Source organism: Primulina eburnea, chromosome 11, assembly GCF_022965805.1.
Source record: "Primulina eburnea isolate SZY01 chromosome 11, ASM2296580v1, whole genome shotgun sequence".
NCBI lineage: Eukaryota > Viridiplantae > Streptophyta > Magnoliopsida > Lamiales > Gesneriaceae > Primulina > Primulina eburnea.
Window position 1 is genome coordinate 7,538,968 of NC_133111.1, and position 27,964 is coordinate 7,566,931.

The 27,964-nt window shown below is 35.6% G+C and overlaps 2 protein-coding genes across 5 annotated transcripts; one reads left to right on the forward strand and one right to left on the reverse strand.

Annotated features, from left to right (window-relative positions):
* Window positions 1–140: 140 nt before the first annotated feature.
* On the forward strand, window positions 141–12,044 carry LOC140804366 (universal stress protein PHOS32-like). Of its 4 annotated transcripts, none has more exons than XM_073160342.1 (3): window positions 141–916; window positions 10,771–10,816; window positions 11,653–12,044. In XM_073160342.1, the coding sequence occupies exons 1-2, from the start codon at window positions 142–144 to the stop codon at window positions 10,776–10,778; spliced, it is 783 nt and encodes a 260-aa protein (XP_073016443.1). In that variant the 5' UTR covers window position 141; the 3' UTR covers window positions 10,779–10,816; window positions 11,653–12,044. The 4 variants fall into 4 exon arrangements, with proteins under 4 accessions (XP_073016443.1, XP_073016442.1, XP_073016441.1 ...); XM_073160341.1 differs by lacking the exon at window positions 11,653–12,044 and adding an exon at window positions 10,963–11,269; XM_073160340.1 differs by lacking the exon at window positions 11,653–12,044 and adding an exon at window positions 10,984–11,269.
* Window positions 12,045–23,454: 11,410 nt separating this feature from the next.
* LOC140804529 (uncharacterized) lies at window positions 23,455–24,753 on the reverse strand. The gene is made up of 2 exons (XM_073160567.1): window positions 24,071–24,753; window positions 23,455–23,934 (listed from the first exon to the last, which is right to left on the reverse strand). The coding sequence occupies exon 1, from the start codon at window positions 24,594–24,596 to the stop codon at window positions 24,105–24,107; it is 492 nt and encodes a 163-aa protein (XP_073016668.1). The 5' UTR covers window positions 24,597–24,753; the 3' UTR covers window positions 23,455–23,934; window positions 24,071–24,104.
* Window positions 24,754–27,964: the final 3,211 nt, after the last annotated feature.

Genomic DNA, 27,964 nt, shown 5'->3' on the forward strand with positions numbered 1-27,964 from the left:
ACATATTATTATTATTATTATTATTATTATTATTAATAATAATATTATTATTATTATTATTTATTTAATAAACCTTTTAAAATATGCTTAGTTAATACTCACTTATCGTCTAACTCGGTAAATTAAAATTATTTAAACGTTATGGCCCAGTCAACTGCCCAAATTGAAGTCAAACAAATCAAAACCCTAACCCCGTCCTTACCACCGAAAATGCAGCACCTCCCGCCGGATTCCGACCTGCCGTCGCTCGCCTCCATCAAGGTTCGCTCTTCCTCCCCTCGCTTCCCACCTCCCACCACCCCTCTCTCCACTGAAACCCCTACCGCCAACGCCCAGCGCAAGATCGGCATCGCCGTCGATCTCAGCGATGAGTCCGCACTCGCCGTCAAATGGGCAGTCCATAATTACATCCGCCCAGGAGACGCCGTCATTTTGGTCCATGTCCGCCCCACCTCCGTCCTGTACGGCGCTGACTGGGGATCGGTTGATCTTTCTATAGTCGATGCTGAAAACGAGGAATCTCAACGAAAGCTTGAAGACGACTTTGACGCTTTTACCACCGCCAAGGCGTCTGATCTCGCGCAGCCGCTTGTGGAGGCGCACATACCGTTCAAAATTCACATTGTGAAGGATCATGACCTCAAAGAGAGGCTTTGTCTGGAGGTTGAGAGGCTTGGATTGAGCGCCCTGATCACAGGGAGCAGGGGATTTGGCGCGGTGAAGAGGGGACATAATGGAAGGCTTGGGAGCGTGAGTGATTACTGCGTGAGGCATTGTGTCTGTCCCGTGGTTGTGGTGAGGTATCCTGACGAGAAGGATATCGCGGAGGGAATCCATCCTGTTGTTTCTGTGGGATCTGCTGAACAGGATGAGGAGGAGAAACAGGTGGATCATGCTGTTGCTGATGATCGAAAAGGTCAGCCAGCCCCTTTTTCAAGATTTCTCAGTTGAACAATGTTTCTTTTTCCAATTTCTCTGATCAATTTTGTGGTTGTGTATGCACTATGCGCAGCTTGTATTTTTTCTGATTCCTCTGATTAATTTTGTGGTTGTTTATGCACTACGCTCAGTTTGTTGGCATTCTTTATTTGAAAGTCAAGGATTAGATAGTTGATTATTAAGTGTGACCGCAATGGTGGGTTTAAAAACCCAAGAAAATTTAAAAACTGAAAATTGCAGATTTTGAAAATGTGGTGGTAGTTGAAGTTGGGTGCGGAAAATGGAAGCTGAGTTCAGAGAAAAACGAAGAAAAGGTGGAGGGGAGAGAGAGGGTGCAGCTCACGCGCCATCTGTCCGTGTGCGTGCGCTGTGCGGGCCCCACATGTAAAACGGCTATTTTTAAAAATTTGCCTATAAATATGCTCTACAATTTCTCATTTATCCCGTTCACTATCTAAAACTCCTTCACCATTTCTCAAAATGTTTCATCTTTTTATCCTAAATGGCTGAAATATTCGACATGTTTTTTGGTTCTCCAAATAAAGAAGGAAACACAAGCTTTCAAAATGTTCAAACTCGTTCTCGTCCCAATCCTCACCCTTCTCAAATTGCTTATGCTATACAATTTTCACAAAAGTGGGTCGAATGTTGTTCCTAATTCTCTATTTCTCATGTTTCCAGCCGATTATTATGCCACAGTTGGTGCCCAGTTTATGACCCTCTTCTCAAGTATTTTCTCCTCCACCACCATCGATCATGCCGTCAAGCGAATATCGACAGGCGAGTGTGGGAGGATCTGCATCTGATAGGGAACCTACAACACCAATTTCAATTCCAAACTCAACTTCCACCACATTCGACAGAACTCGAGATAGAAAATATTAACCTCGAGGATGATAGCAAATAACCGAATGCCCCTCGTTATAGAGTTAAGATGATATGGTTAATCGAGGAGGAGAAATGTCTTGCAAGAGCTTGTGTCACTAGTACCAACGATCAAAAAGTTGGTAATGTGCGAAAGAATAAACATTTTTGGTGAAGTACCACCACGTACTATAATGACAATCAGCCTGCGGCGCGAGAGAATGGACGACGATAAAGTCACATTACTATCGGATCATGACGATGTTTGTAAGTTTGCGGGATGGTACAACAATTTCTTCAACAATCAGGCTTGTGGTGAAAGTGACACTGATGTATTTGCCGCTACACATGATATGTGGAAAAAGTACACAAGAATAAGGCGTTCAAGTATGAACACGTGTTGAAGATGATAACAGAGTGCAAGAAATGGGCTCCCCAATCACCTGATCGTCACTCTTACAAAAAGGCGAGGACTACCGAATCAAAGGCACATACGTCTTCAACCAATCCGGATACTGAAGATGACTCTAAAATCTGGTCACGTCCAATAGGGCAACAAAGGACGAAAAGAAAGAGCAAAGCCAAAGTTATAGAAGATGAAGGAGTCAACGTGAAATGGAAACATATGCAACGATATCAAAAGGAAAAATTGGCGCAGAAAGAAATCGAGCTAAAGCTGAAGGAAATCGAGTTAAAGCATAAATAAATCGATCTAAAACAGAGAGATTATGATATTCTTACGGAGGATACTAGTGGAATGACAGGGACACAACTTCACTTGCATATGAAAATAGTTGAAAAAATTGCAGAAAGACGTGACCTAAACTGGATCCGCCTAGCACCTTTTCTCAGTGCAGTAGGATGGCGCTTAGCGCCTAGAGGCCGCCTAGCCCGAGTTTTAGAACACTGTTAATTATTAAATTGAAATGTATTGTTTATTTATTTAATAAAGCTAATATCATTTATAAATCAAATAAGATGGCTATCATAAATATATTTTTGATGATTTATAAATCAAGATTATAAATAAAGATAGTAAATGAAAAATGTATATAATGAGGTGTGAAATAGTGGGACCCAACAAAAAGTTGATTTTTTCAGTTGTTGATCACATGAAGAGGTTTATAGAAGGCATGAATTTTAATTTTTTATGTTACCATAATGTGGTATAGTAGGTCTCACAGTGAAATTAAGTTTTTGGGTTTAATGTTGCAGTCACCCTAATGAGGGATAAATAATAGAACATAAGTTACATAACTTATTGGTAAAAATTGTCTGTAACATGGTTATTAACTAGCACTTTGTTAGAATTGCACATCTATTCCCAAGCATTTGCTGAATAACATATAAATTAAAGAAGATTTCTCATGCTAGTTTTTTTGGTTTGCACTATTTGTTGGCACTTTTGTCCTTGGTGGCGACCTGGAAAAGGAATATGAATACCATTGGGTGGAGCATGCACATTGATTAGTGAGTGGAGGGTTCTGTAGATTCCGGCCTTTTAATGTTACAATCCACATCGATTCGATAAACAATTATAAAATTTCATGAGCTTAAGAAATTCTATTGGGTTTTGGCTCTCTTGTTGGAATTATGCCATTAAATACCTTCTTGGTGGACCAAATGATAAACGCTCTGTTTCGATTTGTAGTGCATAAGATAAAAGTGTCTATTGTCATTTAGTAAGTTCAACTATAGCTTCTTTTCCCCCCCGAGCGATCTGAAAAAATGAGGGTGCCACAAGTTTGTCTGATTTACTATCCTAGTCTACTCATACGGCAGACAGATGTCTGTGAAACCTTAACTTTATTTGTTTATTGCTTGTTTGTTTCTGTTAATGCGTGTTATGATTGGAACTCTGAAATTAAATATATCACAAATTTTGAGATTTATTAAGTTTTTATTTCTTATTTAACTCGAAATTTTTATTCGAAACGACTCCTGCTCTCAAATGATCACAGCACTAAGTCAGGAACATTCTATTCTAAGTAATTAAGGTTTGCTAACGTAAAAAGCCTAGTTATTAAAAGTGCTAGAGGCATACTCCTGTTGCAAAGTGCTTCGACGTGGGAGTTAAGGGGCAACCCTTAATGAGTCATGTTTCTTGGCAATAAATGCAATACCTGGAATGTGTTTAAAGCTTGAGGTGCTTCTTAAGTGCCTTACAATGCAGGGATCATGAACACTTGGTGAAACACCATGAATCTGTTATTGATGATCTATGCAAAAATAATTTATTATGCATATCTCAATTATTAAATATTATGTTTTTGTGCACTTCATTTGGATAAGGTCTGCTCGACTAGGTTCTGACAGTTATTTGCAACACACAAGGTATGCTCCGAGAGGCAGCCTTTTAGTGAAGGGTGCATCTCTGTGTTAAAATCTCTTGGGACTTTTTAGTGTGCTTCGCAGATTAATAATTATGGGCCCATGGTGCTTATGCACCCATTAACATAAATCTTGAATTGCTCTGCATAGCATTCCTGATTGCAGAAAAGTAATGTTTTTGAAAAAAATGGTGACATTCTTATGATCTAATGGCAGGGTTTTTCATGTTATCTGTGAATTTTTTTTTGCATCATCTCCTATTGGGAGTTATTTCTGAAGAACAAAGCTTATACATGGACTTAAGCTATATCTAGATGCAACTAATAAACTGTTAAACTTAGGTCATTGGGGTGAAATGGATTTGGCTGGCATTAGTTATGAATTATGATGATTAGAATATATCATGGTTTTTTTCAAGCACGTAGCTATTCTTCCTATTTTTCACCAGTACTTGAACTTCTTATCGCAACACCAAAAATAAGGCGAGCATTTCTCTGGCTGGTTCGTAAATTACGAAGTTATGATTCACCATCTCTCGAAAGATCTCAATGTTTTTGCTAGGAAAAAAACCATGAATTCAGTTTAAAACAGATTTTCTTCTTCTTTGAATGAGAGAACATTATTTTCTAGTTTAATTCTTTTCCCAGAAGTATCTAGAGTTTTTTTTTTTCAAGTCTTCCTTTTGTGTTTTTTCGGGGACATATTTGGTAGCCATTATTATCTATCATCTAAACCAGCTTGCTATTTAAAAGACCCGTACAACTGAGCTTTGACTGAATCTTGATGTTTATTCAAAGCAGATGTTGTTCTGATCGGTCTTCAAGTGTAGTTGTTCGCAGGGAATTCCTAATTCCATGTGTCAACCCCGGTCATTTTCCCCCGCCATTTTACACACTTCTATTTCAAATTTTTATCTCGATTGTATACATACAAGATGGCTGTACATGTTCTGTGCCTAGATTCCGGTTCGTCTAGTTGTCTAGTGATACAGGCATAGAGAGTGTAGGCTTAAAGAAACAAAGGCCCGTGATCCAATATGTGTACTCTAGGAGGAAGGTAGGGAAGACGCGTGGGGCGAGGGAAGTAGTAGAGAAATAGCGAGGGAAGAGAGAGAACAAACATTCTGTTATTTTTGTGATAGTGATTACTGATTTGTAAATAGCAGTGGCCAGGGAGAAGATTTGCACAGAGATGATCTCTCAGATTGTTTTGTTTATTTCATATCATCAGTACGAAAATCCATATTATATTTCTATATGTGGTTCTTTAATTCTTGAAGCTCATGTGAATTCTATAAAATTGGTCCGACCCACCGGATTATCCGAGCACGAGTCATGGCATCTATGAGATCAGAAGCAAGGGTTGAGGCACTAGAAAATCTGGTGCTGGGCTTGAAGGAAGAGTTTCTCAAGATGCAAGGAAATTTAGCAGCAGATATACTTGAACTGAGAGGAGGGATCGAGGATGTGCAAGGAAACATAACCAATCTCAACAAAGCAGTGGGTGATATATCGGAAATCGAAGTGCTTCTAGCCTAACTCACAAAACAGCCCATTCACGAGGAGTTGTTCCATTCTGAAGGAAATGAAGAAGGAGGGGGCTCACGCAGGGGCGAACACCATGAGACCTATGAGGAGAGAATATTTTCAGAGAAGAATCGACTTACCCAGTTTCGATGGAGGAGATCCTTTCATCTGGTTAGGCAAGGCCAATCAGTATTTTGAATTGCATGACACACTTGTGGGCAACCACTAAAAATAGCTCACATGTGTATGAAAGGGGTGGCAGTTCACTGGTTCAGATGGATAAAAAACAAGATAAGAATTTGCAGAAGAGTTGATAAAAAGCTACGGGTGAAGAAAAACAGCTAACCCTTTCGAAATGTTGGCGTTGTTGAGACATGGTGATCGGCCAATTGAAGATTTTATCAAAAAATTTGAGATAATTATGGCTCAGATCGGTGATATGAAAGAGAACCAAGCACTAGGCTACTTTTTCAGTGGATTACGCACTGAGATGCGCAGACTAATTGGGATTCATGAGCCCAAAACAGCGATGAGGGCCCTGACCCGCAACATTGAAGAATCAATTATGGGTGAGCCCATTGACCCATATTCTGCCTATTTAATAAGATGGGCCAAAGTGTGGGTTGGGCTAGTCAAAATGAAGCGGGAGAGAAATACAAGGGCGCAAAGCAGTGAGAACTGAACTTCTGATAACCATTAGAAAATCAGCATCGGTAAATGAGAAGGAGCGGTCCAGAACCTGGGGAAATCAAGGAAGGGAAGGAAGAATTTTTTCACATCAAGAATACTTGAGAAGAGAGAAAGGGTTGTGTTTTAAATGTGTGGATCCATGCACACCACAAGACAGGTGCACTTTTAAAATCATGCGAGTCACTGTTTGATAGACGGGGAAGGGGGGATGAGGAGTTAGAGGTGGATCATCTGGGAGAGGGGAAGAGCTAGCAGGAAAAGGGACAAGAAGTGGAGTATGGAACGTTGGAGTTACCATTATACTCAGTGGGATGGATCAACCAAGCTCGAACTATTAAGCTGAAGGGAAAGATTGGTGTATCAAGGACATGATTGATAGTGGTGCTAGCCACAATTTTAGTTCAAAAAAAAAAATTAATCTATGGGTTGGGTTTAGACGTGGATGAGAGTGTGCGGTTTGATGTGTATTTGGGTGATGGTTGTCGAGTCCCCTGTCAAGGAGTGTGCAGAGAGTTACAGGTTGATCTTGGAGTATGTTAGTTAACCATCGATGGGTACTTGTTCGAGTTAGGGGTGTGGACTTGATGCTGGGAGTGGAATGGCTGAGTTCCCGTGGAGAAGTTCGAGTAGGTTGGGGGAGGATAGTGATGAAAATTTTACAAGGGTCAAGAGAAGTGGAGCTTCAAGGGTACCCCGCCCCTAAACAGGTCCATTGTCTCTCTGCGATTTCTAATCAAAACTGTGGATTTGTATTTGTGGTGCATCATGGGTTATCGTGGATGAGAAAGAAGAGCATAAGAGTGATAGAGGCAGACTCCACCGACAAAGATTAAAAAATCTTTGGCCAAATTCCAGAATATTTTTGAAGAACCTAAGGGTCTACCACCCGAAAGGAGGGAAGAACATAACATTCACATAAAAGAAGGCTGTGGACCAGAATGAGATATTGAGATGGAATGACTGGTAAAAGAAATGCTTTCCGCCGGGGTGATTGAGCCTAGCACCAGTCCGTATTGTATCCCTGTGATCCTCGTTAAAAAAATGGTAGCTGGAGGTTCTGTGTTGACTATGGGGCACTAAATGAAATCATTGTGGCCGATAAATATCCTATGCCAGTGGTGGATGAGTTATTGGATGAATTGTATGTGGCAAGACATTTTTCTAAGCTGGTTTTGCGATCCGGGTACCACCAGATTCGTATTCGAGGCGAGGATGTTCCTAAAACAGCCTCTAGGACACACTCGGGGCACTACAAATTTCTTGTGATGCCTTTTGGGCTAAAAAATGCACCTAAAACCTTTCAAGCAATGATGAATGAGGTACTTCGCCAATACTTGAGAAAATTTGTGCTAGTGTTCTTTGATGAAATACTAATTTATAGTGTTATGTGGGAAAAGCGTTTGAGGCACCTTGGCACAGTTAATATTAAATCAAAAAAATGTCAGTTTGGGCTAAAGGAGGTGGAATATTTGGGACATTCAATCTTCGCGGAAAGGGTGTCGATAGATGATAAAAAAATCGAGGGTGCAAGGATGGCCTAAGCCTCTGAATGTTCAGGGGTTCGAGGATTTCTGGGGTATATTACAGGAAGTTCATAAGAATTAAGAGGAAATGTGATGATAGCCAAACCTTTAACTGGACTTTTGAAGAAGAACGATTCCAAATGGAATTTGGAAGCGCATAGGGCTTTTGAGCAGCTAAAAGAGCCATTAGCACAACCTCGGACTTTTGAGCAGCCAGAAAGAGCCATTAGCACAACCTCGGTTTTACAGTTATCTGATTTTGATAAAGAATTTGTGATAAAAAAAGTGGTGCATCAGGGAAAGGATATGAGCAATTTTGTCTCAAGAGGGGAAGCACATTGGTTATTATATTAGGGCTTTGGCAAACCGGGCTTTGGCTAAATCTACTTATGAGGAAGAGTTGATGTCTCTTGTCATGGCTATCCAACATTGGAGGCCGTACTTATTGGGAAGAATGTTCACAATTATGACCGATCACAAATCCTTAAATAATCTACTACAACAGAGGATTAGCACACCTGACCAACCACATTGGTTATCTGAACTGCGGAGTTATGAGTTTGATATCAAACATGCTGGTCGGATGAATGGGGTGGCTGGTGCATTGTTCAGGATGGGTCAGGATGTTGAATTGTCAATTCTGTCAGTTCCCGTATGGCTGGAGTGGGAAGAACTTCAACTGGAAATCAGGAGAGATCCTAAGTCGCAAGCAATAACCAAAGATCTCAGAGAAGGGATTGGAAACCATGCTTTTTACTCGATGGTTAATGGGAGGTTATTGTACAAAGACCGGGTGGTCATTTCACAAGCTTCTGTATGGGTGCCTAAGTTGATTGAAGAGTTTCATGTTACACATATGGGAGGCCACTCCGGGGCTTTCCGAACTTTGTAAAGAATAGCTAATAGTTTCTTCTGGCCGGGAATGCGAAATAGTGTATAAATTTGTGTCTGAATGTGACGTTTGCCAACAAAAATATATGGCTAAGTCATCGGCTGGTTTGTTACAAGCACTACCTATGCCAGAGGCCATTTGGGAAGATTTAGCAATGAACTTCATTACAGGGCTGTCTAAGTCCAAGGTTTCGAGATGATGATGGTGGTGGATAGACTCTCAATGGAAGCACACTTCATGTTGCTAAAACACCACCTGACAGCAAGAGGAGTGGCTGAAGTGTTTATGAAGGAGGTGGTGCGACTGCATGGTATCTCCAAGACGATTGTGAGTGGAGGGGACAATATGTTTTGAGTCATTTCTGGTCAGAGTTCTTCAGATTACAGGGAACCAAACTCAAAATGAGTTCTGCATATGATCCGGAAACCGATGGCCAATCTGAAGTTCCTTTGGAGACTTGTCTGAGATGCTTCACGTCCGAGCAACCCAGAGGGTGGGCAAAATAGATTTCTTGGGTAGTGGAGTATTGATGTAACACCGCTTTACATTCTTCCGCAGGTACGCCACCTTTTGAGGTTGTATACGGTATGCAGCCACATAACACAATCCAATACCTACCGGGAGAATTATTGGTGGCTGTAGTTGCTTAAGTTTTGCGCCGCAACCCTAGCTAAAGCACGCAGCTCAGTGATAATTGTAGGAAAATACAATGCATGTTGCAGATGTTGATGCTCAAGTTGATTTGTGAGAAAATCAGCTTTCCCACCTTCATCGGAATGTTTTACGTTAGCGCGTATAACACAACAGCCCTCTCCTTCTGTACTTCACTCGTATGCCCCACCGATATCATCCTTTTCAACAAAATTGCATTCCACAATGAGAGATCCACTTTCAACAAAATTCGCTCACCCAAGACTGGTTATCCCTACGTTCGGATGCATTGACATAAAATTCACGAATAAGTGGGATAATTGATGCCTTGGGTGGAGCGCAAAATTTTATCCACCACCTATTTTGGATCAGACTCGGAAAACTTGAGTATCTATGCTCAGAAAAACCAAATCCATGCTCCGGGATGGGGCGTCCATTTATTTTTGGATGGTCATATCTGTCCCTAGCGGCATCGTTGATAAATCGATCTGAGAGATGGGACGAGGGGAATGAAGGGTGTGTTACCTTGGTCTGCTTTGGTGTCATGGACGAACTACAAACTTCAGCAGTTTGAAAGGGGCGGAAAATGCTCGGAAGTCGCCGGAGTTCCCGGAAATCGGCCGGAGATGCTTTGAAATTTCCCAAATCTGGACTTGAAGGAGATATATACCTCAGATAGTATGTGAGAATCACTAGTTGGCCTGAAAACCTCCGCGCATAAATTTTTTTGATGATGGGGCACTCTGGGCGGTCAACTTTGAGCATAAATTTTTTAATTTTCGATGATGGGGCGTGCTGGGGCCCTCTCAGGCATGCCCTCCACGCAGATTAATGACATACGGTTAAAGAGAAGAAAACTAGTTCTCAATTTGTAATCTAGAGCTCGACTATATGCTCATTTTATTGTTGACTGTCTTGGAACCGTGTGATTCCAATTTGTGGATCTATAGCGCCACTCATATAATACTTCAATACCTGGGCATTTACAGTAAAGGTCTCATCCTTTGCGTCTCTCAGTGTTATAGCTCCTGATGGGTACACATTGCAAATGACAAATGGTCCTGACCATTTTGACTTGAGCTCTCCAGGGAATAACTTCAGTCGGGAGTTATATAACATAACTGCTTCGCCCTATTTGAATTCTTTGTGAATGATGCGGTTATCATGATCCTTCTTTGTTCGCTCTTTGTAAGATAATGACCCCGTGCATTAATATTAGAATGAAATTGCATTGTACCGTAAAATTTGATTTCTATATATCGTCAAATATCTCAGAACCTCCATGTTTCTTTTCGTCATGAATTTGATACCTGCCTTTGAATGTAATGTTGCTAATGTTACATGTTTCTGACAGATTCCTAGCTGATGCTATTGTTAATGGCGCCATGTCATGACACTAGGTAAGTAATTATGTTTAATATTTCTGTTCATTCCTACTGCTACTTACATTTATCAACTAATTCTTCAGTTATTGTATCCGTAGTTTTAGAATTGATATAGATATTTTCTTTAAATCTGATGTTTTTTGTTTGTGAAAAAAAACTAGCTGATGTTTCTTGTGCACCAGTTCTCTTACGCGGTTCGTGCAATTCATCACTGTTTTCAAGCTTTAGGTCAGTGATAAAATCAATGAGATTTACTTGATGTAGAGTATTTTCATGTATATGAACGTTTGCTGCTTCCACTTTGTTTTGTGACATTGTCAAATTATACATGTATTTTATCTTTTGTGGGTTTTGGGTTTTGGCTGTCATGTTACCTTTGCTACGTGTAATTCATTGCAGCTCCTAAATACGGCTATCGGACAATGTTACTTTGTTTCACTTATGGTAATTAAATAAGATTGTTAGAAGTGTTGTTACAAAGAGCATGCGCTGCATGCATCTGAATTTTTTTTGTGTTCTGTAAATATTTATGTAAAACACCTATATGTTTAAATAATATTTTGTTTTTTCAATTGCAGGAATAGTTTTTTTTTTGTGTATTTTTTTCAAAATCAAGTTTATTTTGAGTTTTAATTTTTTGTTTCTTTAAGAGTGATGTGTTTTTTTTATTCGAGGAAAGTTGTGTGCTTAAATATTGTTTTAATTTTTTAAATTAAAAGTTTATTTGGTTTATTGTTTTACTTTTTAATGGGGATTATTCATTTGGTGAAAGTTTTTGTGCTTTTAATATTGTAATTAATATTTTTTATTTTGTTTTTTGTGTTTTGTTCTGTTTTCTTGTCTCTTTAAAGGTGATGCGTTTTTTAGATGAAGGGAGCAGTTTTGGGGGAAAAACATTGGTAAATTATATTAAAGCTCGCTCTTGATAAAGGGTACAGATATCGGAATGTTGTATTCTTAGGTTATGCATGGTTAGGAGGATGAGATTATTGAATGTTTAGCAAGTAAATGATAAAAAACAATGATCGACGTAGAAATGTAGTATACGGTGATCAGTGTTCTAAATGACGGTCGATGCGGCCGCCCAGGCGGTAAGCGGCCATCGACCGCGCCGTTTATGCATGAGGCGGGTGTTTTAGGCGGCTGAAGCTATACGGTGTTGGGGAGACGGGGCGACGCGGCGAGCAGACATGCGAGATATGCAGTCAAGATTTTTAAGTTATAGTCAACAATTTTAAAAACTTAGTCAACAATTTTTAAAACCTAGTCAAAGTCAATTAATTTTAATTATTAAAATCTTAACACGCCTCACTTTTTTTTTTTTTTTTTTTGGTTTTCACTCTCAAGGAGTAGTGCAAGGAACATCTGTTGACAAAGATTTAGATACATCGGAGGAGGAGAATGAAGAAAATGTTGATTTTGAGTCCGATGATGAGAGGATCGTGGATGTAGTATATGGTTTTGGAGGAATATTGTTCCCGGATTATCAAGGAGTGTTAGCTAGACTCATGTTTTTACAATTGCTGCATGATATTGATCGTGTAATATTTTATAGTTGGGGAAGTACATTTTTAGCATTCCTTTCTGCATTGATGCATCAAACTTTTCACATAGTTTGAGGTTAGATGACTCAAAAATGTAGTTTGAGGTTAGTTGACTCAAAAATGATATCATTCACATATATTTGAACTAATAAGGTGTGACATCTTTTTCTTAATTTAAATAATGTCTTATCTACCGTGCCTATAACAAAATCATGTTCTATTAAAAACTTAGACAAAGCTTCATACCAAGCTCTTGGAGCTTGTTTTAAATCATATAGAGCTTTGTTTAGCTGATAGACATGATTTGGAAATAAATGGTTCACAAAAATTTGTAGTTGTTCCCCGTAGATCTCTTCTTGCAATTGTCCATTCAAGAATGCACTCTTCACATCTATTTGATATATTTTTAAATTCCTTGTAAGAAGCATATGCAAGAATCATTTGAATAGCTTCTAGTCTTGCTACCGGTGCATAAGTTTCATCATAATCGATTCCTTTTTCTAGTCTGAATCCTTGAGCCACTGATATTGCTTTATTTCTTACCACAGTTTCATCTTCATTAAATTTGTTTTTGTAGACACATCATGTACCTATAATTATTTGATGAGAAGGTCTTGGAACTAAGTCACATGACAAGATTTCTGGTAAACTGATTGAGCTGTTCTTGCATAGCATCAATCTAGCTATTGTCTGTTAGTGCTTCATCAATATTTTTTATTCAATATTAGAAATAAATGCAGCATGTAGAAAATTGATTGATCATCTTTCCTCTGGTTCTTATGGGGGCAGATGGATTACCTATTACCGAGTTGGGATGATGATTTTTGTTTGCCTATAATAAGGTTCATTCAGAGAGTTTTGTGGAATTGAATCAGTTGAGTTGACCTCACTTCAGTCTGATTTTCATCAATTTGGTTCACATTGTTTCTATGTAGGTTAACGTACTGGTTCACTGGAACGTCAGTTAGTCTAATCTGTTCACCAAATATCTCATGTTCTGAAGATTGAAGTGTTCTTTTGATAGTATATGTGTCTTTCTCACTTTCATCTTCCAGAGTGATTTCTTCAAATCGAGTGATCAACTTAGTTGTATCGGTTGACTGTCCAGTTGACATTGTTTCATCAAATACAATATGCACATATTCTTCAACATTTAAAATATTTTTTTAAATACACGATAGGCTTTACTAATTGATTAATAAACAGTTGTCAGACGATTTTTACCATTATTATGAATAAAATATTTACAACCAAAGATTGAAGATAATATAATACGGGTTTCTTCCCATGTCAGATCTCACAAGGTGTCTTGCCATGTTTCTTGTTAATCATTGATTTTTCTGTGTATAACATGTTGTGTTCATTGTTTCGGCCCAAAATCTTTGAGAAATTTCTGAATCAGCTAGTATTGTTTTAGCAGCCTATTTAGGAGTCATATTGCTTCTCTGAATAACTCCATTTTGCTGAGGTATTCTGGCAGCTGAGAATTCATGTATGATTCCATGATTTTCTAAGAAAGCAGACAAATTTTGATTAACAAATTCATTTCCTCTATCATACCTGATTTTGTTAATTCTTTTTGATTTTTCAATTAAAAGTGTTTTGAAGGTTTTGATTAGTTGAGTGACAGTTTGGTCTTAAGATTTTAAAAAAATGATCCTGGTGAATCTTGAGAAGTCATCAACAATAACTAGGTGCATTTCATTCTCCCTAAGCTTATGACTGGGACATGACCGAATAAGTCCAAATGCAACAGTTCTAAGCATCGGGTTGATGAGTTACATCCTTTAATTTTAAAAGATGACTTAACTTGTTTCCCAAACTGACATGCTGGACAGACTTTGTCTTTAGAGAAATCAATTTTGGGTCGATCTTTGACCACATTACTTTTACTCAAATTTGCAATGACTTTGATTTTTAAATAATTTAACATTTTGTGTCATAGCCAGTTCCTTGAAGAGTTGGATGCTATGAAGCATACTGGTTTTCTGTTGAGTTGTCCAACTAATTTTGTATGTGTTACAACATATATTACCTATCATTCTAATGCATCCAATAATATTTCTGACAGTACAATTGTGCTTATTGAACTTAACTGAATAGTCTTTATCACATAACTGACTTATACTAATTAAGTTATATTTAAAATTTTCAACAAGTAATATAATTTTGATGATGATGTTACCATGAATAAGCTTATCATTACCTACGGTTCTACCTTTAGAAACATTCTAAATGTAATATTAGGTCCAGTAAACTGAGTCAGTTTATCTAGCTGTTCAGTTTTCCAGTCATGTGTCTTGAACATCCACTATCCAAATACTAGACAGACCTTTTAGTTGGTTATGTTTTGATGTCCTAAAATCACAAATAAATGAAAATTCGGTACTCATACCTATTCGGGCCCAGACGATTTAGTCCTTTGGGACCCAAACTTGGATCAAATTAACTTTCTTTCCATTGATTGTCCTCCAAATAGATTGTGAGTCATTATGTGTTGTGCATGCAGTAGAGTTCACATATAGTTTACCTTTTCAGACTTCATTGATCAGCCAATATCGTTTTCGAACAAGTTTACATTTAAAATATTTTTTTTTAACCTTTCATCGAGTTATGCTTGGCCGAACTGGTTTTAAAGGGGTTCCAGTTAGGCCGCAACTCTTGCATTTAAGCTAACGTGATTAAAGACTTATTCCAGGATGACACTAGTTCAGATAGCTTCAAATTTTCAATTTTAACCTTCTGATTCTCATCATTTAACTTTTCCTTCTCAATTTTCAGTTTAGCCATCTTTGCCCTTAAACTCAACGTTTCACTATACTATTCACAGCCAGTTCGAGTTATGTTGTCTGGTGGGTCATTTTGCTTAGTTTTAATTTCCTTGAATTATTGAGAAAGTCTTTGGTACTCATTAACCATGTCATAAAGTGCACCGACAAGGTCTTCCCGTGAAAAATCAGTTGAACTAAAGTCAAATAACATGTTCATCGTAGATTCGAGCTCAACATCATTTTCCATTAAACATTTCACTTTTTGATCATCGCTGAAGCTGCTTGATTCTTTTGATTAAGATGATTCAGAGTCTAATTCATCTATTTTGATTTGTTTTCTTCAGCTACCATCGTCTTTTGATCATGCCTTTTCTTAGAAAATTTCTTTTCATCATTGGGTTTCCTTTTATCAAAAGATCTCGTCTTTTTCAGATGACCTCCTGTCATCCTTATTTGCTTTAGAGAAGTCTGCTTTGAAGTGATTGGTTTTGCCATAGTTGAAACAAACATTGGAGTCATCAGATGACTCTCTCTTTTGATAAGATCTTCGATTGCAGTTTTAAAAGTTGCTTTGATTTTTTCTTAGAAATTTCCCAAACTTTTTACGAATTGTGACATAGCATCACAACTTAATATTGCGGCTGACTTTTCATTTGAAACTAATGGTTTCACTTTCACCGCTATTAAAGCTTTAGTCAGTTGAACGGTAGGTTGATCATCTTATTTTATTTGCAATTTAAATTCATATGCTTTCAAGTATGCAAATAAGTCATGTAGCTCCATTTTGTTCAAATTTTTTGATTCACGCATAACTCTAGTTTTGACATCCCATTCTTTCGGTAGTTCTCTCAGTACCTTGAGAATTACTTCACATTTGATGTACACTTTTCCAAGTCCACTCAGTTCTATAATGATTTCACTGACTCTTTCATCAAAGTCAGACATAGATTCATCATTCTTCATTTTAATGTTGTCAAATTTCTTTATGGCCACGGAGAGCTTATAGAACGGCCCAAAAATCCGTGTTTGAAAATTTGCGGAAAATTTGAAATTTTTCTTTTAAAATAATTAAAATTGCCTCATTCATAAATGAACTGATAAATAGAGTTTGATGTTCAAAATGGCAGCGGAAGAAATTAATATTTTCGAAATAACAGTAAAAGTTTATCCAACGATAATTAAAATGTTTGAGCAAACAAATAATAATAAATGCTGAACTGAGGTCCTCGGGTCCTACTACTGCCGACTCGAGCTGGCTCATTGGTCCTCGATCCCGACATCATCAGCACCTACAACAATCAAGTCTGTGAGCTTAAAGACTCAGCATGCATATATCGTAAATAACGAGTAAATAATATAGTAAAATTTGCATGGGATAAAAATATCACGTCATGAGGCATAACATAAAATGTCGTGTCATGATTAATTATAATACATGCATAACTGAACTGAGAATCATAGTGAAAATGTTTGCTCCTTGGAGTCCTGTACTGAAAAAGCATGTAATAATTTTATGTTGAGATTATGGTCTACGCAAGTGGCCCCTGAACTGAACTGATCGGTAACTGGCGACCGGGTTTAGTAATGTTTGTCTGATCAGACTAATGCCACAGTATACTGGGTCAAACTGAATTGAACTGACCGGTAACTGGCGACCGGGTGAAGTAATAATCCCATGATAGTAAAGTGGCCACAAGCAATATCGCATAAATCTCAAAATGAATATTTTGCATGTGATATAATTAAATAACATCATTAAATATGAACAATTTCGATCTTCTTGCATTAAAATTATGTACTTGCGATATTTAAAAATACTTATATGGCTTGATTGAAGAGTGAAAGAAGATATAAACATGCTTTGGTTTGTTTTGACAGAAAACAAACAAAATAACGACGTGGCGCGGCGGAGATGGACTGCTCTTCACTTTCTCACCTTTTCTCTCTTAATTCCTTTAAACCAAGTATGCAACATAATTATTATAATAGCGTAAACATCGTAAACGTGATGCATGAACATTTAAAATATCATGATTTGTGCTCAGGGCCAGGACCAAAATTTCACCCCGGGTGCCAAATGACCATTTTGCCCCTATAAACCCAAAAATTGTCGTTTCAACCCTGGACCTCTAAAATTGACCCGAAGCTTAACAAACTCCTTAAAATGTCCCAAAACATTTTTAAAAGTATTCCTAGACGTAAACCCGAGCCCAAACTCAAAATTAACCGACTGGTTTTAAAACTTGGACCGGGGTCTCGGTTTTAATCCGAAACGACCCAAAACACATCCAAAATTTCCCAACTTTCTACCGTATCTTAGAAATACTTAAAAGAACCTGAACTAAAATTTTCAACCCAAAACTCACGACTGAAATTCCCAATCTTTGACAAAAACTCTCGGCCCCTTCCCAAAATCACTCCCTCATGCACTACCTTCCCTAAAACTCACGCCATCTGCCACACCCGACGCACCAGCTACGAACCATTCTACTAAAGACCTATCCCAGACCCCAAAGAGCCTACCAATACCAAGAAACCAGCCCCATGCAGCCTACACTAACAGCCCACACGCTAGACACCAAAAGTGACTCCACCGCCTCCCCTTGCGCTCGGTTCCATCGTCTCACTCAAGGGTTCGGTCCAGCAGTGCTAGGGCTCTCCCAGGACATGAATCAGATCAATCATGAGTAGATCCATCACCTGGACTCACCCTGACACCATCAGCTTCTCCCCTTGTCCCTCGATCTACCATGAACAAGCCTCCCCATGTCACGCTACTCTCGGTTGTGACCCCTTCAACTACCTTTCCCCAATCTAAATCCTGAAACACCATTCCTGCACTCTGCTCGGCCCCTGAACGCTCAAGATCGCAGCCCCCCCTTGCACGATAATACACAAAACGTGGGTTTAAAATAAAGAACGCATGCTATGAACAACAACAAAGAATACTTCATGCCGCATGCTGGATCGAACGTTTCTCAAGAAAATAATACACCTAACAGCAATAAATATGACATGCGTGATGCGAGAATGATGGTACATGGCGTGCCTTAGATGTTTGATGAATCACACAAGAGGAAGGAGACACCGAGAGCTTCTAATGCAACGAATGGAGGTGGCCGATGGTTTTGCTTTGAGCTGCTGATGAGAAAACCGAGGGCACTGAATTCAGAATTGGGGTGTCGGCTGTTGCAAAGTTTAGGTTTAGGGTAAATGGTGATTAAGGGCTTAATTATATAGATAACAAAATAATTTATGGACCTAAATTGTTTAATTAAAAGATTAAAAGATAATTAAACCCTATTAACTCAAAAGTATGTCCATTAAACTCAAACTCACTCCCGAAAAATATTTCGAGTTGAAAAGATTTTGAAAATAATAGCCAAACCATTAAAAAGTCCCCCGATTCGATAAAATTTGTGTACCGATAAAAAAATAAAATCTGCGGGTAGAAATATCTAAAAATTTCCATTTTTCAAAAATACACTTAAAAATGCTTTAACTTAATTTATAAAAATAATTCAAGAAACAAAAAAAATTTCCTGAAAATTCTCCGGTCTTCGTTACTCGATCGAATACAACTTAAAAATCTTAATGCACGAACTTTTAAAATTTCATGAAACAAATCTTATCATGCATGAATTATGCATAAAATGCATAAAAATAATTAAACATAAACTAATGAAATAAACATGCATTTTATGCTTTAAAAGAATTTAATAAAATACCAAAGAAATTTAATAACTTGCATGCATGTCAACTTTTTAAAATATATTTACTAACATGCTAAATTACTCATTCTTAAATAAGTCTTTATTAACTTATCTCAATACTCCATATCCAGTCCGCCTCACTTATTTAACTGAAAAAGTAACAATTAAACTACTGCTTAAAATAAATAAATTTAAAGAAAAAAAGAATTTAAATACTCATGCAATAAAAATCATTTTAATTTAAATACTAGAATTATGCACGGCTTATACGTAATCAAATTTACGGGTTCTACAGCTTATTTTCTTTGGTATGCTCTTTTCCTTCATAAAGTTGGATCAACTTTTCTCAGATTTCTTTGGCAGTTTTGCACATTTTAATCTTGCTGAATGTGTTTTGTCGAGAGTTTTGTAGACATAGTCTTTGGCCACATTGTCAAGATTTTCTTTCTTCTTATCATCGTTTTTCCACTCACTTCTTGGTTTTTCTAGCATTTGAGGAGCACCTTACAGTAATGACTATAGTTGTATTTGATTTTTGCATCATCATCAGTCCTTCTGTAATGACGAACCACATGTTATCGTCTTGAGAAGCTAAGTGAGTCTGTATTATTATTTTCTGGTCATCAAATTCAGAACATGAGAATTTTACTGAAAGAAATCATTGTAATCGAAAATGTTCAGAATCGAGAACAAACAACTCTGATGCCACTTGTAGGATCTGTTAAGTACTTAAAATGGGGGTTGAATAAACACTTTAAACACAATATGAAAATTTCTTTGATTAGTTTAGATGAATTAACTACTAAATTGACTATTCTTGAGTGTCTATATTAGTTTTCTAACATATAAGTGCGGAAGGAAGCTAGACTGATAGATTAGAACAAATCACAGAATGAATAAGAAGAGGTAAACTGAAATGTATAGATGACAAATATGTTTCTGGATGTTCAGAGAACTGAAACTCCAATGTCATCTTCTTCTTTTAGAAAGGTTCACACAGCAGACTTTGGATGATACAAGTAGTTTGCAGGATCCCAATTCAGTTTGGTCTTAAATAGACCAAACTGAAACTCTTAATATCTTAAATTGATTGATAGACAGTGTACAAACTGCTATACACAAGTAATATAAAATGATACTAACTTAGTACGAATTGATCCTCAAATGATCAGATAGAATGTTTTTAAGGATGTGCTGAACTAATTCAGTTTTGCTCAGGCATATTAAGGACTTGAGTACTTAGACTTATCAGGGAGTGATTAATCCTTTACTGAAGTCAAGTCTTCCTCTATTTATACTCTCAAAAAATAGATCCGTTCAATCAAAAATGCTTGTTGGCTGTTCAGTCCTTATCAACGTTTTTCTGATAGTTTGTACACTGTTACGATCAGTCTTGACTCGTACACTATTGCGATCATTTTGTTCAGACTGTTTGACGTGGACATCAGTTTACGGTTCTATCGTAGACTATTTTGATGTTTGGTAAACTGAAATCTTTTAGCCTTATTTATCTAGTCTTATAACGATATTAGTTTCGTTTAATTGTACCAGCTGTATTAGCTTTTCTTAAGTTAGTTTTGCTACAATATTATTTGTTAACCACCAGAATATACCAAATTCTTGATCCACACATTATTCACATTCATTAAAAGGATGACATCATATATGTCTCAAGTTACCTGGGATATGAACCTCTACCCGCGTATTTTAAATGCGGCCACTTGTCTATGACCTCTTTACACGCTCATTGTGAATTTACAGTTATTGATAATGAAGGTTCAAATGTTGATGTTATGAAACATAGTCGATGTGTGGCGTTGATGATAATCGAAGGAATAATGTTTACAGATTATCAAGGAGGATAAGTCAGACTTATGTTTTTGTAACCACTCTGAATATCAATTGAGTGAAATCCTATAATTGTTGAGGGAGTGGGTTTTTGGCATTTTTATATCCTTATTTATGCAAAGCAACTCATATAGGAAAGTCTATTATAGTTGAGCCTTTATATATCTTGCATTTATATATAGTTTTATTATTTAATATATCCGTCGGTTTATTTTTTAGCTTTATTTATTGTTATTGACATATATGAGTCCGAAGCAGGATTACATTTGCTATCTCTGACAGACATGGTGTATATTTTGTTGCTCCTTATGGCTCACAGTAATAATTGACAATTGATGTCATAATATTAATTTTTTAAAATATTCGAATATATAATAAAATTTTTTCTTGTAATAGTTAGAAATCTTTTTTTAGTTACACCCATACACGGACAAATGTTCTAAGATAAGAAATCGTTTTGATTGTATGAAAGATGATGTGATATTTCTAAAACTATTAATTTTTTTCCAATTTGAATTATTTTAAATATTTTATAATTTTTTTGAATTTTTTTCAGTTTAACTGGATCGTGTACAAAAAAAAAATGATATTGATATAAAAACTATTATTGAATTCATATGCTAATAATATCTGGCGATGTGTTTATCCCTTAATCTATAGCCATACGATATGTTTGTTGCCAGATAACCTCATCCTCAACAAAATTTTACTACACCTTCTCCTGATTTGTATCATCCATCCAGTGGATTTGATACTGCAGGGTCATCTGGTCGATTCGATAATATTGGTCAATCTATTGGTTTCGATGTTGTTGGTCGATATGGTGGTGGGTTTGGTACCATTGGTGTATCTGATGGGCTCGACATTGCAGGGCCATCTGCACCGACACATGTGGCCCAAGATTCGTTTGTTGACCAGGGTTACAAATCACTTACTCATTATTTTCAAACTGCAAGCCAACCCAGACTACGAATCAAAATCATTGATACTTTTGATGCGACAATCATCCGTTGTTCCTGTAATAAATATATCAATTCAACAATTATTTGTGAATAATAACAATTTTATTAAAATATGAAATTGGACAAATTTAAATTCACTGACACATTTACATATTTGTTGTTGGTTGTTATTTCTCCTTGGTTAGAGGTCGTCTATTCATCCCATTTCCTCAAACCAGTTCTTCTATCTGTACCATATTTTTTATTAATGTCTAACAGGGTGTGATGCAACTCGAATGTAAGTGTATCCAAGCATCGTTCATATGCAACAAATTGAAATTCTCTCGTATGTTTCTAACTACTCGGATATGTTATACCATGGGTCGCATAAATGTTTTCGGATCTAACGAATGCCATTTAGCAGTTCCAATAATATGAGAACATGAGATGCTAAAAAAATTTCAATTCGTTACAATAACATTCACTTCTTGACAATTTTACCACTTGTACATGTTGATCACGACTTGGTCTTCTTCCAGCAGCAACCGAAGCCGTTTGGTCTCCTACATCATATTTCATAACACAATGCTCACTAGATTTTATCGCACATTCAGTATATTTCCGATATACGTAGTCTGATCATGACTGATTTTCTTGAACCATACGATGATATCTTGTGACACATTCAATGAAGTATTGTTGTACATACTTCTGAAAGGTTAAGTGTACTATTGTCGAAATAAGAAACCTACGAGCACCCTTTAATACACTATTTTAAACACTCCGACATATTCATCGTCATTATCCCACAACACAAACCACTGTCTTGTAACACTTCATTTCTCTTTAGAAATTCCTGTCATATATTTTTATTTTTTTGAATAAATTTGAATTAATATTTGAAAATGAATAATTTTCATGCGCTCAAATTTGAACATGTGTGTATATAAAGAGATGCTTGTTTTTTTTCTTTTACTTTAATCTAATAAAAAAAAACCATAAGTTGATTATAAAGAGAGAGAGGCCACATTCTAAAAGGAACGGTGAAGATTACGCCACGTATACACATCTGCCGTGGAAAAATACAATCCACATCTCAATTTTCTTTCCTACAAGTTGCTCTCCTCTCCATTGAACTTACATTGAATCCGTCTCTTTTTGTGTCGTGTTTTTGCATTATCAAGTTCATTATATGGTAAGATATTATTTTTTTTGAATTACATTGTTTCTATCTTAAAGGAACATATTGAGTGAGTGGGACTGAAAAATATATTATAAAAGACAAAAACTTGTATGAGATGGTCTCACATATCGTATTTTGTGAGACAGATCTATTATTTAACTCATTTATGAAAATGTTTTACTTTTTATGTCAAAAATATTATTTTTTATTGTGAATATCGATAAGATTGACTCATTTCACAAATAAAAATTCGTGAGACTGTTTCATAAATCATACTCTTTAAAAAAATATATTGGATGAAAATATTTAGTTTAATTTAGTTGTTTTAAACGCCTTTTACATGATTTTTGTTTTAAAAATTAGTGGTTAATATCTGTTTTTTTTTAAAAAAAAAGCTTATAAGATGCCTTGCATTTATTTTCAATACTGTTATTTTAGAAGGTTTTTGTTGCATAAACACGCGAGCGATTACAAAAAAAGATGAATAAAACCATTTCTTTGTGACTCTAAATCATATTTACATATCTAAAAATTAAATTATAGAAAACATTTTTACTGAATGAATACAAAATTTGAATCAAAGTCTGAACCAATATTTGTCATTGAGAAGAATCGCCCCAACAACCATTCAAAGTGAAACCCAAATTCCTATCTTAAAATAGAAACTCTTCCAAACAAACAAATATTCCATATATCTCAAGTTAATCAAATAAAACCAAAAACTAAAAATCTACCTCAAATTTCAGCAGTGTGGTTTCTTTTTTCTTTTTCTTTTTTTGGGTGTGAATGTCAAATCCAACGACAAGAAAACATCAAATTAATCTACGAGTCCGAGGAATTTCAGTGTTCAAGAATCTCTGGTGAGTTTGCAAATTCCCAGGATCACTGAAGAAGTATCTCTACCTTCTGCCATGGTTTCTCGCTGGAATCTTTGGACTGTGCGGACAACAGCTGCCGAAGAGTACGCCGGACTCTGGCCTGAATCATCCCGCTCCGACCGAGTTCTACGCAGTTTCAGTGGTCTGGACAGAGTCCGTTCCGAAGAATCGAGATTCTCAGATTCTTGAATACTTAAGTTATGTGAAGCCGAACTTGGAGTCCGGATTGTGTGAAGAACAGCAACCTTCTTCATTCTGCATAAATCCAATAAAGATTCAAAATTGGGAGCCCCAATAACAGTTTTTCACACTAATTTCTAATCTTCGCTCCGAATCAGTTTATATTTAAACGATTTTATCTCAAAAGATGCAAGAAAGGGGAAGAACAAACCTCGGACTCAAAAGGGTGGTTGTCCCGCTTTCTTTTACACAAGGAAAAAGAAAGCCGCATCCTCACTACTGGAAGAAGTCGCCGCCATCGGAGCCGCCGCAGACGGCGTTGCCGAATTGCAGATCGCCCAGGGGACAACCTGATTCTCTCCCTCCTCTTCCTCTCCCCCTTCTTCATCCTCATCTTCATCCTCTCCTTCACCTTCATCACTATCACTGTAGTATTCTCCATCATCGCTCTCACTTACTTGGGAATCACAATCTCGGTTCCCATTCCCAAACCCGCCTCTCCCTTCACCCTCAGCACAGGCACGGCAGACCGAAACGGCGGGGCCGAGCTTCAAGCCAGCACCTTTCCACTGCGTGGGAGAAGCGCAGGCGTGGCAGAGGAGCGTGCGGCTGTGTTTCGCCACCAAGAAGTTGGCGGCGTGCACCTTCTCATCACAGTCCCAACAGAGTCGGGCTTGATCCGACTCGCAGAACATTCTGGCTGGTTTGCTGCAAAGTTCACAACCCTTGTTCGCCATTAGATTCAACAAACTTCTGGTGCTAGTTCTCGATTCTTGAGTTCCCAACCGCGAATATTTTCGGAAAGTTTAAAGAATGGAAGAAACCATAGAGTTGGAAGAGTAGTAATGGTGGAGCTGAGCACAAGGACAAGGGCAAGCTGCGTTTTTAACCACTTGATATTATTAATTAATATTAAATTAAATTCATCAAAACATGTTTACTTTTATTCAACCACTAAACAACAAAACCAACCGCCATCATACTTAGTGGCTTACTATTATTTGTACAATAAAACTATGTTTGACTTCATTGGTAAAAACAAATCTAATAAAAAAAAAATGACATTTGAGTTCAATTTTAGTATGTAATAAAAAACATCTAACAAATTTTAATGTTATGATGAATGAAATATGGTAAAAACTTGTGTGAGATAGTTTCACAGATCGTATTTGTGAAACGAATCTCTATTTGGGTTATTCATGAAAGAGTATTACTTTTTATGCTAATAGTATTATTTTTTATTGTGAATATCGATAGAGTTGATCCGTCTCACAGATTAAGATCCGTGAGACTGTCTTACATAAGACCTACTTATAAGATGATATTATTTTTTGTATAATCTTATCGAAATGTTAAGGAATTTATTGCTTATTCTAAATATGTTATGAGTACTTTGATTCAAATAATATTCGATTTCAATTAATTAAAATATTAAAAAAGGGGATATTTGTGGACTTATCTTATTTCTAAAATTGATTGATGACGTGGCATCATAGAAAAGCAATATAAGATTCTTCAAATCTTGGTCCACGTGGCTGATTACAGTCCACAAGGGAGATGAGCCACGTGATTTTCACTTGGCCCCAAATGGATGGATGAAAGCCCAAATCTATCCCTACCATTAAAATATTCGAAAGCAAAGGGGCGTGGATGGGATGGGATGGGATGAAAGATGGGATACGATGCTCGAGAGAATACAAAGATTATAATAATGGGTCTCTTGACAAGTCCACGTGAAGAAAGCCCTATGTGGCTGTGGATTTGGCTCGGTTTCTTGACAAGTCCACGTGAACAGAGCCTTGTGTGGTGGTGGATTCGACAAAATCTTCATGTGAATTTAGAATATATTATTGAGTTATTCTGCACAGACCATGCAGACATGTGTATACGATTTGTTTTATAATTATCGATGAATTAAATTAATTTGACAAATTATAAAAGGGTTAAAGTTGTTATTTTGATTATTAAATTCGAAAACCTTAAGATTAATTTGTATTCTAGGCAAATGGGAAAGTTGTGCCTTTGTCTTTATTGAACTTATTTTCACTTAGTTTTCTGGACGTGTACTTGTGTGTACAATCTTTTTATCATTATTGATGTACTAAATTGAATTTAATTATGGTGATTTGATATTTGAATGATGAATAAAAAAATGAAAATAAAAATGTGTGTGAAATTTTAAAAATAAAATAAAAAACAAAAGTGTAATATTAGTATCATATAAGGATAAAATTGAAAAAAAAAGTTGGTGTCTTTCTATGTAGTTATTATCAGGTCTTCACACTTAATAATACTAGCATGATGCACGTGCGTTGCACGTAATATCAATTATATTATAAAAATTAAAAAAAATTGATTTTTTAAAAAACAATTTGAATCATTTTGTTATTTATTTGAGCTTAATTTCTTATCATATTAGACGATTTATAAGAACTTATATAACTTATTTTCAAAATTGTTTTCTAAATTAAAATTCAAGCAGTTGATTTTATGTTATATAACAAAGTGTATAGAACATAATAGATAGAACTAAATGAAGTGAAACAAATTCTTTTAAAAAATTATATATTCAAACACCACGTATAAAGCATAATAACCTAAAAATCAATTAACTTATGGATTTTAATCAATGTATAAATCATAATCTACATAAGCGAAGCATATTAAAGCCAAATAATTATCAATTTAAAATCACTGTGACTAACTCATAAAAACAATGTTAAAACAAACGAAATAGTAATATCGATAGTAAAATATAATTCATGATATTTAATTTAACCTCTTAATAATTTTTTTACTTTTTTTTTACAATTCTATATCATGGATAATAAATTCTATATATCGATATCTCGTAGACTACCATTGATGACTATTAATTTCTTGTTAAATAAGTTTTAAAATAATAAATAAATCAACAAATATAAAGAAATGCACATTCAAATAAGATTATATGATAAATATCAAATAAACTCATATAATAATTATTAAATATAGATTTTAAACTATTTGTATGATTTTCACCATTAAAATTTGAAATATAACAAAAGAAATAAAATTTCATTAAAAAAATGTTATTTTTGTATCTATGGAATTAATTAGTTTGATTTCAAAATAATTAAATATCATATGTAAAAATTCTGATACTTTAACAAATGCTAATCAATGATCATTATAATTATATTTATTATAAAGATTATATCATATATTATTTTTACATAGAAAATAACTTAGAGTCTTTGTATTGCTTATTAAATCTCTTTTCATGAATTACATATTCAATATTTTGACTGATGATTGATTTTATCAGCAATACATGTAATTTTTAGTTCAGTTTAATAAAATAATTATGCCTATAACATATATACTTGTTGTAGATAATTTTTTTCTTCATATTTTTGAAATCGTACTATCTTTTAAAATCGGAATTAAACTCTTTACTTTCAATTCTTTGTTAAAAAAACCCATAAAATATTGTTAGTTATTCTACTATTGCACATATGTTATAAATTTTTCATATATCTTTTTGTGATACTATAATTCCTTACTTAATTAAAAATTACATTAAAAATATAATTACAAAATTACAATAAAATTATTAGGAATAAATGTAGAGATAAAATTAAAATGATAAAATATTTAAATATAGTATAAAGATGAGTTATTTGATAAAATGAATATAGGAGTTACATTCTATTCTATTTTTGTGATAGTATAATTCATTACTTAATTAGAAATAACACTAAAAATATAATTACAAATTACAATAAAATCATTAGGAAAAAATTGTAGAGGGAAAATTAAAAAGATAAAATATTTAAATGTAGTATGGAGATGAATTATTAGATAAAATTAATATAGGAGTTACATTCTAATCTTGAAGTGTGTATAGAAGATTAATTTTGTCATTGCACAATTGTAAATATAGATTTTGATTAATATTATTTAAATTCACAATTAAATTTAGGTTTATAAAATATTATATTTGTTCATGCATTTAGATTTAATTCACAAAATAAATTTAAAATTTTGATTAAATATAATTTTCCAGTGTGAGTATTTAATGGTAAAAAAATTTACAATAAAATCATTAGGAAAAATTGTAGAG